This window comes from Pristis pectinata, chromosome 5 (genome assembly GCF_009764475.1).
Source record: "Pristis pectinata isolate sPriPec2 chromosome 5, sPriPec2.1.pri, whole genome shotgun sequence".
Lineage (NCBI taxonomy): Eukaryota > Metazoa > Chordata > Chondrichthyes > Rhinopristiformes > Pristidae > Pristis > Pristis pectinata.
The window spans coordinates 101660858-101677975 of NC_067409.1; the positions used below are offsets into that span (position 1 = coordinate 101660858).

The 17118-nt window shown below is 38.3% G+C and overlaps 1 protein-coding gene across 1 annotated transcript in view; it reads right to left on the reverse strand.

Annotated features, from left to right (window-relative positions):
* Positions 1–9692: 9692 nt before the first annotated feature.
* LOC127570891 (lysophosphatidylcholine acyltransferase 1-like) overlaps positions 9693–17118 on the reverse strand; it is an 80817-nt gene continuing 73391 nt past the window's right edge. Inside the window, 2 exon segments of the mRNA XM_052016795.1 lie at positions 9693–13748; positions 16538–16676. Of these exon segments, the coding sequence (XP_051872755.1) occupies positions 13555–13748; positions 16538–16676 (333 nt within the window). The 3' untranslated portion in view covers positions 9693–13554.

Below are 17118 nucleotides of genomic sequence, written 5' to 3' on the forward strand. Positions count from 1 at the left end.
ACCGGGAAGGGGTGGACTTCCAATAAAACACAGAGTAATTGTAAGACAACCCGAGGAAGCAGCTGAAAGCAATGCAAGAATCAGAAATTCGACACTGCTCATCTTCCTACGAGGACAGTATTTAATACGGATTAATTCCCTTCTTTAAGGGGGATGATGCACCTTGGCACCTCTTGATGACCTGTCAGTGTGTTCTTCAAGTCATTTTGGTGGCTGTGGGGTATGGTATGTCTAATGTAACATAATGCATTTATTGTTTAACGTATTGAGGAACGGGCAATTAAACGTTTATTTCAAAAGAAATGAAGAATGTTTTAGGCAGTGAAAATCACGAAAGGGAAACAATATTTTGGAAACATTCAAGCAGCATCCATAAAGACAAACACGTTGGTGTCTTAATCGCAGCCCTTCAGAAATTAGAATAGTCCATCGTGTACTAAAAAGAATCCCATGATTATTCACCTAATCTGTTTTAGTTTATACAGATTACAGAACAATATTTTCATTTGTATCAATGCGTGATCTATTTAACGAAATTCTTACCATAATGCAAATCCAATTTGAAGTGAACGAGGGTATCAGAGAAAGCTAATCCATTCATTAACCTGCATCGAAGAGTGGATTCAAAACGGGAATAATGATCGATGAATCAATCCATTACGTATCCGTAACTTTGACAGGTTTATTTTTTTTTGGCGGAATTCGGTTTCACGTTTGGTTGTTCGGTAAACACAAACGAAGAGAGGGCGTTTAAAATACTGATCGTTTAAAAAACTCAACTACAGTTTTCAGTTGATTTTCGTTCACACTTAATGTCAGCTAATTAATGTACCTATTTTCAAGTGTGACACCGCGCCTTAAACTATAGTACTGCATTAACCACAATATTTAATGATGTTATAATACTGCTGGGCGGGGAAAACAACCTTCATGATTTGGATGGTGCTCAGTAAAATGCAAAGCAAATTTTTACTTTAAATGATAACACTTATCATTTTGAACTTTAAATGATAACACTTATCATTTTGAACTTTAAATTCAAAACAATGTTATCGTATATTTTAAGGTTATATTTTAGGATATATTTTGAAATTTGTTGTAAACCCACACTTTGGAATTTCATTTATTACCACCCGAGAATCTACTTGTTTTTAACTTTTTTCCAATCTATTTATATCCTGACGGCGATACTAACCTGTATAAAATCTCGCACGAATCCACAATCATTTTGCTTATCATATATTTTTTCTTATCTTCCGCCAAACAAGCCACCTATTTTACAACGAATATATGTAATATCGCTTTTGTAAACCGTTAGGCAAAATGATGAATTGATATCAGCTGTTGCTGTGACGAATAATTAGCACAGGGGCGGCTCAGCGATAACGCCCGAACAGAAGGGAAGCGAAGCAGTTTTAGGGAGAAGGCTCAGCTCGGCACGAAACAAACAGCCTTCACTTCAGAAAAAAAAAAGGACATCCAACATTAGTCCAAACACGAGCAGCGTTTTGGCTTATTTGTGCCTATACGATGAAGAAATCTTTAATTATGCAAATACAATGGCCTCTGCTGAATTGTTAATTCGCATGGAATGCAACTGCAATAATGGAGGAAATAATCATTCAGATATTCACTATCATTTTACATATAAGTAATATAACTGTTGGCGTGAAATTTAATCTGTTACTGTTGGATGATGTCAGACTCTGGCTGGGGTGTAGCTAATGTAAGAATTCTAACTGGGCCTCTCGGTTAAATATTCTGTCCATCCTTGCAATGCCAGAGGGATGAAAACAGGGTCTTTTGTGAAGAGGGCTTCAGTTAGCTTCTGATAAATCTACCCATCATCAATGGAAATGGAGCATCCCAGGGTCCAAGCACTGTTCCAGGTGAAATATATCAGGAGGGGAAGATCGAAGGAGCTCTTCCAGTGGGTGGAGGGATGGGGTTTATATCTATACCAGCCAACTGATCACAGGTGATATCTCCAAGGGTGTTAATGGTGGAAAAGGGATGATGGAGAAAGTGGAGTTGGTGGGTACATCGTGTGTCTCAGTAAGGCTGAAGGTACATTCCAGCAATCTGTGTTTCACTGTGCGTGAACCTGGCTGAGTTTAGTGCAAGAGTTTGCAGTGAATATGAAGAGTATCCCTATTGGTTCTCCACAGCATCTAGCCTTCCACCACAGAAACAAGATTACTTCAACAAATGACATCTAATTTTCTCTATTTAACTCATCATCATCAGTTGACACACTTGAGTTTGTTAACGAGGAATTGCATGCAGGAGGGGGCTGCACAGGAGGGGTACAATTAATATTCCCAGATTTCATATTCCAGGGCAGATTAAATTTATTAACACAATTTTATTACAATAGTCAATAAATATTGCCAGTGATATCAATGTCCCAATGAATGCATTAATAGCAGAAAAATGAAAATGTTATGACAAGTTCAAAAGACTACAAGAGATCACACGTCATAAATAACCCAAAACAGTAACTTTGGTCAATTGTATATTTAACACCGACCTATGAGTCAGATGGATGTTTAAGTGCTGGGCACATTACCTAGGCTTACACTCCAGTGGAACACTGTAGTTTTGATCTGACAGAGGGGCTCTATTGTAGATGAAATTCTAAACAAGTCATGTCTGCTTTCTCAGGTGGATGGAAAAGATCCTTTGGCACCATTACAGAGAAGTGTAGGATAGCTTTTCCGAATCACCCTGTGGTATTTATCCCTCGATCAATACCACAAAAGTAATCATGGTCATTGATACACTGTGTGAGCTTGCTGTGCACAAATTGGCTGCCACATTTCATGCATTAGCAACTGTCAAAAGAAATTAATTGACCTGAAGTGCTCTTTTGTCCTGTTTTTCTCTCCACAGATGCTGTCCAACTTGCTGAGAATGTTCAGCAATTTTGTCTTTTACTTGATCAATTCCCAACATGAGTGTAGTGGCCTTTTAGGTGAGAATGAACAGGAGAATGACCAGTGATCAATTAAATATACAACACTGAGTAGATCCAAGGGAGTAACTGCTTAAAGTCTGTTCCCTAGCTTGCAGTGTGCAGAACATAGGGGGAATACTCTCAACAAGCTGGCCATTTAGAACTGATGTAATGAGAACACTGTATTTTGGAGCTTGGCAACTTTCTTCTCCAGAGGCCTGTGGATGTGCGTTAAGCATATATAAAACTGATACAATCAATTTTGGGGGCTCAAGTGGTATCGAGTGATTGAATGTGAAAGTGACTTAGAGGTCAAGTATAATTATCTTATTGAATAGTGTGGAAGGCTCAAGCAGTAGGATGACTTGCACCTGTAATTTGTAATGTCTTTTGAGTCTACATGGTTTTACATTGAAAAAAAATACAAAGGAAATAGGATGATTTAATTGTTTCTTCCAGGACACAACTTAACTTGCATGGTCCAATTGCAACCAAATGCTTTTCTTTCAAAAAGGAAAACTCCTTGATTTAGAATCAATTATGTATTATCCTTAGGTGTTCATTTATAATTGTTTCAGAGACTTGAGTAATATAACATTTTCTATATTAATTTTGTTTAACATTGCAATTTAAATGACTGTTTTCTTTGAGGCTTGAGTTCTGTGTTTATGGGGATACATGCCTCGCAACATTAGAATGGGTATAGCCCATTCAGCTTCAGGTGCTTTTTCCACAGTATATGGAGATCATGGCTGATCCAAATGCCAACTTCATCAACCTTCCTTGACTTTCTCTCAAGACTCTTGGCTAGTCAAACTTTTTCCACATCCGATTTAAAATTATTAATTGAGCTACCATCAATGACAATTTGTGGAAGAGTTTGAAACACTTCTACTATCATTTACATCAAGTGCATTTCTTTACCTCCATTTTATATGGCACTGCCTTGATTTTAGGGTTTCTCCCCTTATTCTGGACTTCTCCACTGGTGGAACACGTTTCTCCCCATCAGACCAAACAACTATCATTTTTAACCTCTCTCTGCTTCAATCTGAGGTTCCCACCTGCTTTATCACTATCATCCCGGTACCTAAGAAAAGCAAGGTAATGTGCCTTAATGACTCTGACATCCACCATCATGATGTGCTTCGAGGTGCTGGTCATGGCACTCATTAACTCTAACCTCCCAGACAACCTCAACTCACTGTAATTCACCTACTGCCAAAACAGGTCTATGGTAGAGGCCATCTCCCTGACCCTACGTTCATCTCTGGAGCATATGGACAGTGAAGACACCTATGTTAGACTACTGTTTATTGACTACAGCTCCGCCTTCAATACTATAATTCCAAGCAATCTCCAAACTCCTAGACCTGGGACTCAACAGCTCCCTTTGCAAATGGATCCATGACTTCCTGACCAACAGACCACAATCAGTAAGGACAGGCAGCAACACCTCCACCACAATTATTCTCAACACTAGTGCGCCACAAGGCTGCATCCTCAGCCCCCTATGTACTCACGACTGTATGGCCAGATTCTGCTCTAACTCCATCTACAAGCTTGCAGATGATACCACTGTAGTGGGCCGTATCTCAAATAATGATTAGTCAGAGTACAGGAAGGAGATAGAAAGCCTAGTGACATGATGTCATGACACAACCTTTCCCTCAATGTCAGCAAAACAAAAGAACTGGGCATTGAGTTCAGGAAGGGGGACAGTGCACATGCTCCTGTTTACATCAACGGTGCTGAAGTTGAGAAGGTTGAGAGCTTCAAGTTCCTGGGACTGAACATCACCAACAGCCTGTCCTGGTCCAACCCCATAGGCACCATGGCCAAGAAAGCTCACTAGTGCCTCTACTTCCTCAGGAGGCTAAAGAAATTGACATGTCCCCTTTGACCTCACCAATTTTATTGATGCACCATAGAAAGCATCCTATCTGGATGCATCATGGCTTGATATGGCAACTACTCTGCCTGTGACCACAAGAAACCGCAGAGAGTTGTGGACACAGCTCAGCACATCATGGAAACCAGCCTCCCTTCCATGGATTCTGTCTACATTTCTTGCTGCCTCGGTAAAGCAGCCAGCATAATCAAAGACCCACCCACCCTGGACATTCTCTCTTCTCCCCCTTCTCATCAGGCAGTTGATAAAAAAGCCTGAAAGCACATTCCACCAGGCTCAAGGACAACTTCTATCCCACTGTTACAAGACCACTGAACAGTCCCCTAGTATGATAAGATGGAATCTTGACCTCACAATCTACCTCGTTATGACCTTGCACCTTATTGATTACCTACACTGCACTTTCTCTGTAACTGTTGCATATTATTCTGCATGCTGTTATTGCTTTACCTTGCACTACCTCAATGCACTTGGACATCCTCCATGGCATCAGTCACATTTGCAAAGACAAACTAATACCAGTTTTAATGACAAAAATTAATACAATCATGGTACTTTGTTCTTTCCCTTAATCCTACTTGCAATACCCTTCCAGTAATTTAAATGGAATTTATATACATATTCTGCTTCCTGCTTTGTTTGCAAGCATTCTTCAATCTGATTGGTTGAACAAGTAGAAAATAGAAAAAGATAAAAATCCTGCAGATTTTATGGATTTTGGAATGGGATTAAAAGCACTACAGTAATAATCTCTACATTGGACCTGCACCCCAAACCACACCCCCCCCCCCCAACTCACACACCCATTTAAAAATTGAATTTCTTGGGTTATTGCAGTTGGTTCTGGGTTAGGAGGGACTTGTACAAATTTTGGATAGATTATATCCAAAGATCTGGTTTTCAACCCTCAATAGCAAATTCATAAACAGTGTATTGGAGGGAATAATATAACTTGGCAGAAACATTTCTGGTGGAATTGGTGGTGGGACCAGGGGTTGTTGCAGGAAGATGTCTCTTGTTCACAAACTACTACATATTGCTGACCCAAAAACATTCCTATCTCAAGTTTTTGTTTGCAGTAATTTAATTCTTCATATGGTAGACCTATTTCAGGTTGATATTAGTATTCAATTTGCTCTCAGATTAATTTTGTTTATATCTTTTGTTTATATCTGGTATTGGTATATTATTGTCACTTGTACCAAGGTACAGTGAAAAGCTTGTCACTGATTGCACAGGTCAATTCATTACACAGTGCAGTTACATTGAGTTAGTACAGAGTGCATTGATGCAGTACAGGTTAAAAAAACCAATAACAGTATAGAGTAAAGTGTCACAGCTACAGAGGAAGTGCAGTGCAATAAGGTGCAAGGTCACAACAAGGTAGATCGTGAAGTCAGTCCATCTCATTGTATAAGGGAACTGTTCAATAGTCTTATCACAGTGGGGTAGAAGCTGTCCTTAAGTCTGGTGGTACGTGCCCTCAGGCTCCTGTATCTTCTACCCGATGAAAGAGGAGAGAAGAGAGAATGTCTCGGGTGGGTGGGGTCTTTGATTATGCTGGCTGCTACACCAAGACAGTGAGAGGTAAAGACAGATTCCAAGGAGGGGAGGCGAGGCTGGTGTCTGTGATGTGCTGGGCTGTGTCCACAACTCTCTGCAGCTTCTTGCAGTCTTGGGCAGAGCAGTTGCCGTACCAAGCCGTGATACATCCAGATAGGATGCTTTCTGTGGTGCATCAGTAAAAGTTGGTGGGTCAAAGGGGACAAACCAAATTTCTTTAGCCTCCTGAGGAAGTAGAGGTGCTGGTGAGCTTTCTTGGCTGTGGCATCTACATGATTTGGCCAGTACAGGTTGTTGATGATGTTCACTCCCAGGAACTTGAAGCTGTCAACCCTCTCGACCTCAGCACCATTGATGTAGACAGGTGCATGTACACCGCCCCCTTTCCTGAAGTCAATGACCAGCTCTTTAGTTTTGTTGACATTGAGGGAAAGGTTGTTGTCATGGTACCATTCCACTAAGCTATCTCCTTCCTGTACTCCGACTCATCACTGTTTGAGATACGGCCTACAACGGTGGTATCATCTGCAAATTTGTAGATAGAGTTAGAGCAGAATCTGGCCACACAGTTGTGAGTTTATAAGGAGTAGAAGAGGGCTGAGGACGCACCCTTGTGGGGCACCAGTGTTGAGAATAATCGTGCCGGAGGTATTGCTGCCTTTCCTCACTGATTGCGGTCTGTTAGTTAGAAAGTCAAGGATCCAGTTACAGAGGGAGATGTTGAGTCCTAGGTCTTGGAGTTTGGTGACAAGCTTGCTTGGAATTATTGTATTGAAGGCAGAGCTTTAGTTTTTTCTTTACAACATTCAAAAGCAAATGCTGGCAATCTGAAATAAAATTGAAGTGAGATCTCTCCATAGACATGCTAAGTATTTCAGGACCATTTTTAGTTAATATTCATGCATATCATTATGCAATGCTAATCAGATATCTTTAATGTTGGTATCTTAGTTTTATCCAGTTACTCTGAATATTTGGGTATATACCATTGTTCCTTGAATTATACATGGCAGCTCCTTCCTCATTTTGCAGATTCAATTTTGCTGCTGCTTTTTCAGATATTCCCACCATAGCTGTACTTGTCTGATTTAACTGATAAGTCAAATTCCAATGATTAATACCCAGTCAGACACTCATAGCTGAATCACTGTTAATTGCCAATGCCTGGCTGATCTTCAAAGGTAGAAAAGCAAGTAGGTTTTCAGATGGATAAAACACTTTTGTACCAGTCATTCACTACTTACCAGTGATTTCCTAATCCAAATCCAGTTTTAAAGCAACACATTGATTGATCATTTCTTGCAGTGTTTATTGGCATGGATCTCTGGAAAATAGTTCTTATGTTAAATATTTCTTATGTTAAATATTTCATTCTACTTGTTCATGCCATTAGTTAGAAATTAGATTCTTAATCTTAAAATGAAAACAGTGACAATGGAATTTTTAAACAGATCACCCCTTGCTAAAAATTTCCCCAAGTCTTACTACTACATTCAATTTCTTGCCCCAGACTTTTAAGTCAGTGTGCCATATAGAGATCCAGTTCAATGAAACACAGAAACCATATCTATCTATCTATCTATCTGGCAACTCTCCTTCTCATAGCTGACATTCATCCCTCAAATCCACTGGATAGAATTTCCTCTCCACAGCACCCCTCCCCACCCCAAGTCAACTCCCTCATCCTCCAATTCAAGGTAGTATGTAACCTTCAAGCTATATCCCATCTCCATGTTTAACCTTCCTTATTAACACCTCCCACCAAAAATGCATTGTCTCCACAAGTTATCGTTCCTCTTTGGGCACATTGAATGATTCCAAAATAACCAAGACCTGCAACAGAACATTTTCCTGCTCCTAGATAGATTAATGCTAGTTGCATATCTTTTGCACCTGCAGCTCACAGACTCAACCGTTCAGAAGATTCAGATAACTCCAGGATTGGATATGAAAGTTAGGACTAATTTACAGGACTTTATATAATAAAATCTTTGTCTCAAAGGCACATTCACAATTTAACTTTTGTTGAAAGTTTGATGGGCTGAACAGCCCGCGACTGCTTGTTCTTCCATATTTTAAATCTCACTTTAGGATTGTCAGTATGTTATTTTTTAGTTTCTAATGTTTGATGTTGTTCCCCTTTTATTCTCAGGCATCTTTTGTACGTTTCCAACTGTTTGGGCAATTGCTGGTTGCTGTAGTTTATGGCACTGTACATTAAGACAACAAAGATGTCTTTCCATTGAAAAGAGCCATATAACTTGGAGCACAGCCAAAAAATCCAAATCACCTTCTCTTATGGCAAGTAGAAACTGGGGTTCTTCCTCATTCAACGTTAGCTGTCCATAACAGCTGTTCTGTGTCACCTTACAAAAGTGACATGAATTTTATTTTAAAAATACAGTGAGTGATTAATCCGTGGAATGCATTGCCAGGGTTAGTAGTGAAGGCAGATCCAATTGCAATGTTTAAAAAGGATAAAATCTTAAAGAATTTGCAGGGCTGTGGGGAGAGAACAAGGGTGTGAGAGCAGCTGAATTTTTCTTACATTGTGCTGGAACAGAGTGGACTGAATGACTTCCTTTAGTGCCGTAAGCATTTGTGATCAGGTAGTCAATGGGAATATTCTGCCTGCTCAAATAATCAAACTGTAAATATGATGTCAGAGCATCAGAGGTAGCAGTTGTCGTTTTTGTTTCTTCACCTTTGATAAATGTTTTTCTTAAAACCACAATGACTTTATTCTCCAACATCCATATTTAATAGACAATTATTTTAAAATCAAAGGTTTTTTTGGGCAAGCTTTATGAGACTATGAATTCCAAATCTTAAAACAATTGACTGTTGTTACTCTATCAAATATTCTCCTTTACACATTCCCTTCATATCGGAAGAGTAGGAAGACTCCATGGATTTACTTTGGACACCAGGATATAGTGACTATTCACATTCCTCTACTATCAAAAGGGAAATTTGAACAGTTTCAGTCTTGCTCCTATATAGGGGTTTAAGAAAAATTAATTGCTTAATCTTAGGCAAGAATCAAATAAATATCCAGCTTATGTTTTACCATAGGGCAGAATGCTTGTATGCTCCAGGACAAACTTCATAGGACTAGTTCATGTGCTTTACATGCTTTCAGAGTGGATAGAATTAGGGGCAAAATGAGATGGGAGCACACATCTGTCAACATTTACAAAAAAATCATTTGATTATTTCATTCTGCGCTCATTAACTCAACAGTAGAAATGACTACCAGGCCACTTTTTGATCCATTTATTCTGGACTCACAGACAAATCAAATAATTTCACCGTGAAACACAAAATCCAATGCAAGTTTGAGCAGTAATCCCTTTATGTACAAGCTAAACTTAGGAAAAAAAACGTCAGTTATTGCAACAGATTTCCATATATAATCCATTATAAAGCATTAACAAAGTAACAAGTCAAATTTTGTTCAAGGTGAATACAAAATACAGCAGTAAACAGGTAGTTAAAAAAATAAGCAGCCTTCTGCACAATTTCATGGATCCTTTCAAAGACAACCAAGAACACAGGACAGCGTGCCTACTGAGGTATTTTTCTCAAAAAAAATACACTTTAAAGATTGCAAAACTCAATATGAACCATGTCTGATAATGGAGTTACATGATTAAAAATGTTACTTTTCATATTGTATTATTTCAGAGTATGCAATTACTTGATCCATAATTAAGATGCAGCAACCAGAGATGGTTACATGATTCACAATGTTAGCAAAGTTATTTCAAAAAAAATAACCTCCCACAAACCTATGATCACAATTTTAATCATGATAGGTTGTTGACTGTAAATCCTAACTTTTTCATGCCAACAAGTAATGTCTAATCTTCACAGGATTTTTTTTTTTTGAACATCACTTCTCTACATTACTAATGTTCATTCACACTGCAGTGAAACTGTACAGTTCTCAGGTTTAAAATCATGTGACCATCAACCTTCACTGAAGTTTATAAAAGGGAAATTGCAGATTCAGTTGGATATACATACAAAATAATATTGAAAAATCCTCAGAAAAAGTACATTACCTTTCAAAGCACGATAAACATTGCAAATTCATGGTTCATTTAGAGTTGTCCACATTTTGACAAATCAAAACCCTTCCCATTGCACTGTAATCCTCATTGAGGTTTATTACATATAGATCTAGATTGTATGTTTTCAAATGTCAAACTTGATTGTGAAAGGAATCTCAGCTCAACATCAAATGTATGCAGTACCAAGGTTCAAAAATGTTGATTTGCTTCACCATCATTCAAAGGATTCATCTGCATAACATTAAAAATTAAATAATTCTGAAATCACAATTTGATAATATGTGGCAGTACCAGTGTATATTTTCAGTAGGATTCTACATTAATTTTTAATCACAGTACACACAATTGCCTCCTCCTACCCTCTTCATGTCAGTTCAATCATTTTCCTGATTCTGACAAAGTTTGTATTAATACCGCAGGATGCTCATCAATAAATGTTTCATATCATCCACCATCAATTCACAAAAAGATGTGCTACAGTATTAACTATCAAAAATGAGGCAACTAACTTTGACTTGTTCCTCTGTGACTCTCCCAAGAATAAAAATTCATAATCTCTTAATCTGCTTCAATACTTTTCTCAGTAACTGGTTTTACTCAGCACCAATCTACTCTAGTTAATATTGAATTATGGGAACTTAGACTGAAAGATGACAGATTGAGCAATAAATGGCCCATTCATTAACTTGAAGCGACGTATGTGATTATACACAATCGATTGGCCAGATGGGATAGAAGTTATAATATTTTTGAGGACAACAGATTTAAACATCCTAAAACACAATGAAGTAATATTTCTCATTTGTAGAGATCCCCTTGAATAAAATTCACGTACATTGGACTGGGGAGCTTAGAAAAAGGTGGCAGAGTTTACAGGCATTTATTTTACATTGAAAATAATGGGAGTAGATGATTAAAATGCATCCCATATGGAGCAAAATACAGTTTTCCTGAACTTTCACCATAAACAAATTAAAGCAAATTCAATTTTCATTGCAACTTGAAAACTTGGCACCAAATACTTGACAAACATGAGACAAAAGTACTACAAAATACCTTTAAAATGGGCAAAGTTCAGTTTCTCCCTTGGTTGAAATAATTTGCTTTCTATACAAAAAAAACTCTTCCCCCTTTCTCTTGTATCTCCTGAAGGTAAAATAAGAACTGGTTTAATTTGTATTAACTGAGTCTACTGTATAACTCTGACTCCTTGTGGCAAGGTTTTACCACCACAGTTCATAGAAGGCCAAGATTGTGCTTCAGAGCAATACAGACCTGGCTACTGTATTCAGCTACATCAGCTAATTGCTTTCCTGAGAATGATTTCATGTCCGATGCAAATCATTTGTTCCACATCTTTGTTAAAATAGCTATTCCGGGGACATCCAATCCTCAGAGCACATCAATATACCATGATATCTTGCAAATTGAATTTATTTTAAAGAATCTAATCTGCTTCTCATGTGACATCACAAAAGCAGGGAAATACTGCAGTGCATTTCCTTACAGCAGAATTAGAACAAAAAAATGTTGGAAAAACTCAGCAGGTCAAAGCAGCATCAGTGGAGGCAAACGGTGCAAGATGATATTTCAGGACTGATGCAGGGCCTTGACCCGAAATGTTGATTAGACCTATTGCCTTGCGTCCACAAATGCTGACTGACCTGCCGAATTCTTTCAGCATTCTGCTTTTGGTCTAGATTCCAACACTGGTAGTCTCTTTTGTCTACAGAATGAAGCAGCACTGATCAGATTGTACATTTTCAGAACCTCATTAGTTTCATGTTCTTTAAATAGCCAGTCTATTTTCCATCTTTTAAAAAAAAATTATACTGTTTTCTGATAAACCACTATCAGATGTGTAAGTTGACTGTTTCCCATTTATTCCCAAGATTTAAATTTTAAAAATATAGTAACCTTGATTATAAATAGTGAAGAAGCCACAAGGCGAGTCAGAACGTGAATGCACCATAGAATGCCCTGGTTAGCACGTGAATCTATGGTTCTCATCAGATGATTATTGCATTGTGTTTTAGAACCAGACAAATAACTTTGCCTAACCCTTGGCTACTGTCACATACAATGCACAACTGTTTAGTCTACATTCAAAATATTGACATCTAGTTTATATTGTATGGCCATGTCCTTATTGGTTCATTATAACACTTATTTTCTTGTTCTTTTCTGTTATTTACACACATCAGACAACATGCTTTGTTACCAGATCAACAAAACCCACAAGATTCCCTGCTCAAAACAGCCAATCAAATGAATTATTTGGGACAATGTCCTTCATGTATATTCCAACATTGCAACAACACTTTCAATAAAATTCCTATGCAACTGTAAAGGAATTAACCTGTGGGTACCATAGTCACATCCAGAAAAATATTCAGTTGTTAATCTGGATACTAGTAGTTTTCCTTACAGTTATGTTCTTTTTACTTCATTCACATTAGAACATTTTTCCTCTCTAGTTATGACAGCAAGAGCAGGGAACAGAGTGATGATACTTAATATTTAAGTATTCAACAATACCCCAAGCTAGCACATTACAGAATGGAATGCACCACACCAAAAAAGATTGTTATATTGTAACACTGACAGAAAAAACACCACTACCCCAACCTCTGCAAACTTTTTTTCAAAAGCTATTGTAATAAAGTTAAGCATAGACAAAATAGACAAATGAATGGATTAAAAAAAACAAAATGAGCTATCACAACTGTAGCTACAAGTTATAAACATGCATAGTCACCATAACACATACCATAGACGTGAAAATTGAACTGAATAAGTGCTTGGTTTCCTTCAAGTACAGGTACAAATAATAAGCATCTTCACAATCATGGTTCTGATGACATGTTAAATTTTCTTTCAAACTCACCGTCTCCAAGTTCAACAAATATCATATTGGAGAGATGATAAATACAGAAAAATGGCAGTAGGCTCATATAGGAAAAGACATTTAGTCAAGTTAATAGAAGTAATGTATGGATCCCCACTAGGTCGACCTTCTCACCAGGAGAAGGTTCATCGCTAAGGAGTTAGTTAAGCTTTTTATCTAAGGTACTTTCTTCTTTCTCCCCTTCTTGGTCCTCAGGCGAGAAGTCAGTGCAAAATCCATTAACAGTGGGAGCAAATTTATTTTCCATGCTGTCTATGAAATCCATCTTCTGGTCTGGGTAAAGATAATCCTCAGCATAATCAGGATTCAAACGTGAAAACTTGTAGAAATCCACTAAAGTTAGAAAAATGAATAAATGAAAATGAGTATGCAATTCTCTACTTGTGTCAGATTCTTTCTTCTAAATGACAATGTGGTAGGAAACATAACAGCCACAGACTTTTTGTTTAAACACATCTTAAAATTCCTGGGATGAAACAGTAACACAATTTGGAGCGGGTAGATTAGACACGTGGATGCTGGAAAATTCAGTTACCAACTGGGGCAGGCAATTCTTGCATCCAATTTCTCTTCCCTGTAGATATCATCCAAAAAGCCAGGGGTTTTTGATAATGTCACAGCTATGTTTGTGGCTTAGCAATTGAGGGATTTGGGTTAAAGGGTTGAATCCCACTTACCTTTGGCTGGTGGTTCTGTAGGGAACTAACTACATTTGACCTTCTGGTCTACCAATGGACTCTTTAGACAAGAAGTTTAATGCATATAAATACAGACATACATAATTGAATAGGGTTGCCAATGTTGATTAAAAAGCTATGTGCAGGTAAGCAATCTATTTTTACTTTGTTTTTACCCTGTTTATGATACAAGTACATCATTCTTAAATTGACTATATTTGGACTGTTTTTAAATGCCTCAATCAGAAAGCATCAAAAAGCCATCTGGATGTTCTGGAATGCAGTCTCAGCATCACTACCAAAGTCCTGTCACTGCTTATGGCCTACAATACTATGGGGAATCCAAGTCTTGGTCCAGCCCTGTCCAACGTCTACACACAAGTAAATAACAACAGCAAGGGCAGGTGTTATTCCCACCCTGATGTCCACAAGAGTGGCAAGTGGAACCCAACCAACATTTATAATTAAATAATTATATTTGCGTTATTGATAAACAAGAGGAGCTAGAGACAAAAAAGTTCCAGGAAAACAAATATTTTGCTCTCATACTTGCCAACATTACATTCAAATTCTGGACCATATATATTGGGCTCAAGTACTTGACCCAATGTGTACACATCACTCACCTTGCAGTTGTGGTTGCAACTTGCGCCACTTAGGAAATAATTGACTGAGTTTAGCTGCCAATCGCCAATTATCAGCACCGAGGGCATGGGGTGTAAGAGGGGAAAAGTCACATGATTTTCAATGAAAACAGGTAAAACTCGGTGACAAAGCCATTGCATGGAACCAGGGATTGTACACTCCATTGAAGAATTACAAATGGCAAATAAGACAGTAGGATTCGGCAGATGCAGCTTTCTCAAGCAATATGCAACTGAAAAGGGGGTCGATGCATTAAAAGCATTTAATAGTACAGTCGACAATTTCTTATGTCACTTGTTATGATAGTGTAGGCTTAAGGTCATAAGTGGCCTGATAGGAAGTGTCCCTTTTATTAACAAAAGACATACCTAGGTAATTTTAGGTGGGGCAAGTGCTAACATACGAATTGGGAGCAGGACAGGCCATTTGGCCCCTTGACCATGGCTGATCTGAATGTACATTCAACTCGACAACCACCAGTCCCCATAATCTTACACCCCTTTGCTTAATAAGGATCTACCCCTGGCTTAAAAAATATTCAAATACACTACTTCATCCACACATTGAGGGGGAAAAAAGTTCCTAAGACTCTGGACTCTCAGGGACATTCTGCTTCATCTGTCTTACACGAATGACCTATTATTTTTAACCTGTCTATTGCCAGATGCTCGCACTGGAGGAAACGTCCACCATGTAAAGACTCTTTCAGGATCTTATGCGCTTCAATCGAGTCCACCTCATTCTTCTAAACTCCAGCAGATACAAGCCTGATCTTTCCTCTAGAGATAATGTAGTCATTGGACAACCTATCCAGGTATTGGTCTAGTAAATCTGTGAACTGCTTCTAATGCAATAGCATCCTTAAATAAGACTAATACTATACACAATACTTCACGTGGTCTCATCATGTCTTATATGACTGAAGCATAACCTCGCTGCTTCTTGTAGGGAAGGCTTTAGAGACAGCTGGATGCCAAGGAATGAGTGTGGTGGAAATCACCCTGCTGCCCACTACCTCTGTGCCCTACGTGGTTTGCCCCGTGCTTCGATCCGTTTCCTCAGCCTGTTCATGCTTCACCTTACCCGGTGTGCTGGCTTCTCACCCTGCACTTCACATTTCGTGGCCCACTTCCAATCACCCTGCTCTCCCTATGGCCGATTCCTGCTGTGCATTGCTTGGTTAGTTGCCCCTATGCTCTGTCCATCCCTGCTCCTGCTTCACCCTACACGATCTGCTAGGCCACCACCCTTTGGGCAGCTAGATAAAGTTTATAGGGAAAGGGAATAGAGACTTATGCCGCTAAGTGTTTGGAGGAAGATAGTAAAAGGCATAAGTGGAGCAGAAACTCTTACACAACTTTGTGTTATGGACTGATTAGCCTTTTTCTATGATCTATATCTTCTTAGGTATTAGATAAGAAAGACTGTTTTTCTTTGGGGTGCAAGGTGGCAAAATAATAGATTCCCTTTTGTAATTAAGCCTCAGTACCTGATTAGGTTTACAAAATACATTTTCTTATTTTAGATGCAAAATTTTGAGAATTATATTTTTCCATTTTCAGATGAAAATCATGCAAAATACAAATTCAAACTAAGTTTCTATTGGTTAAAAATTAGAAACAATGGACAAGTTTAATATATGGAGTTGGACAAAGGATCTATAATTATGAAATGTTGAGGCTTGGTTGGCAAAGGGAACTTGGAAATAACAAGAACATTAGGGACACTTGACACATCTAATTACAATATGAAAGGATGAATACAAATTCAATAGTCCAAATAAATGAATATTACACTTACTATAACTGATCTTTCCCCTCTGAGTAACATCAATTGCTTGAAATAAGCTTGATACATCAAGCTTATGTATTCCCAAAGCAGTCTTCAGAATGCAGGCAAGATCATCATCATCTATAGTTTGTTCAGCTGACTCATACATCTGTTAACAAAATATAAATGTTCCCATTTAGCCATCTGCAGTAAATTGAAAATTTGTACACAAGAATAAAATTGACTTGTTTTTCCTTGCTGTGGTAAAGCTCAACACATTTATATGAATAGACCATTATTCCGAAGCAACTTTAGTAAAGGTGTAGGAAGTAGTGTTCTGGACATTGCCACTGCTAAAGACCTTGCATGAGTTGAATTCTCCTTGCATCCGTACACGTGTACAATCTACTGGCCATCATAACAAGTATGATCACTTATCAAAATAGGATGCTGGAAAATGCAACTTCTTGGTGACGACAACTCAGGATCTTGCATTTGCTGTCAGCACACCATGAAAACAACTGTTGGAGTAAACACACACACACACACACACACACACACACAGTTAAACACAAACCCAGGAGTTGCTGTCAGCGACTGCCTGCTTCTTC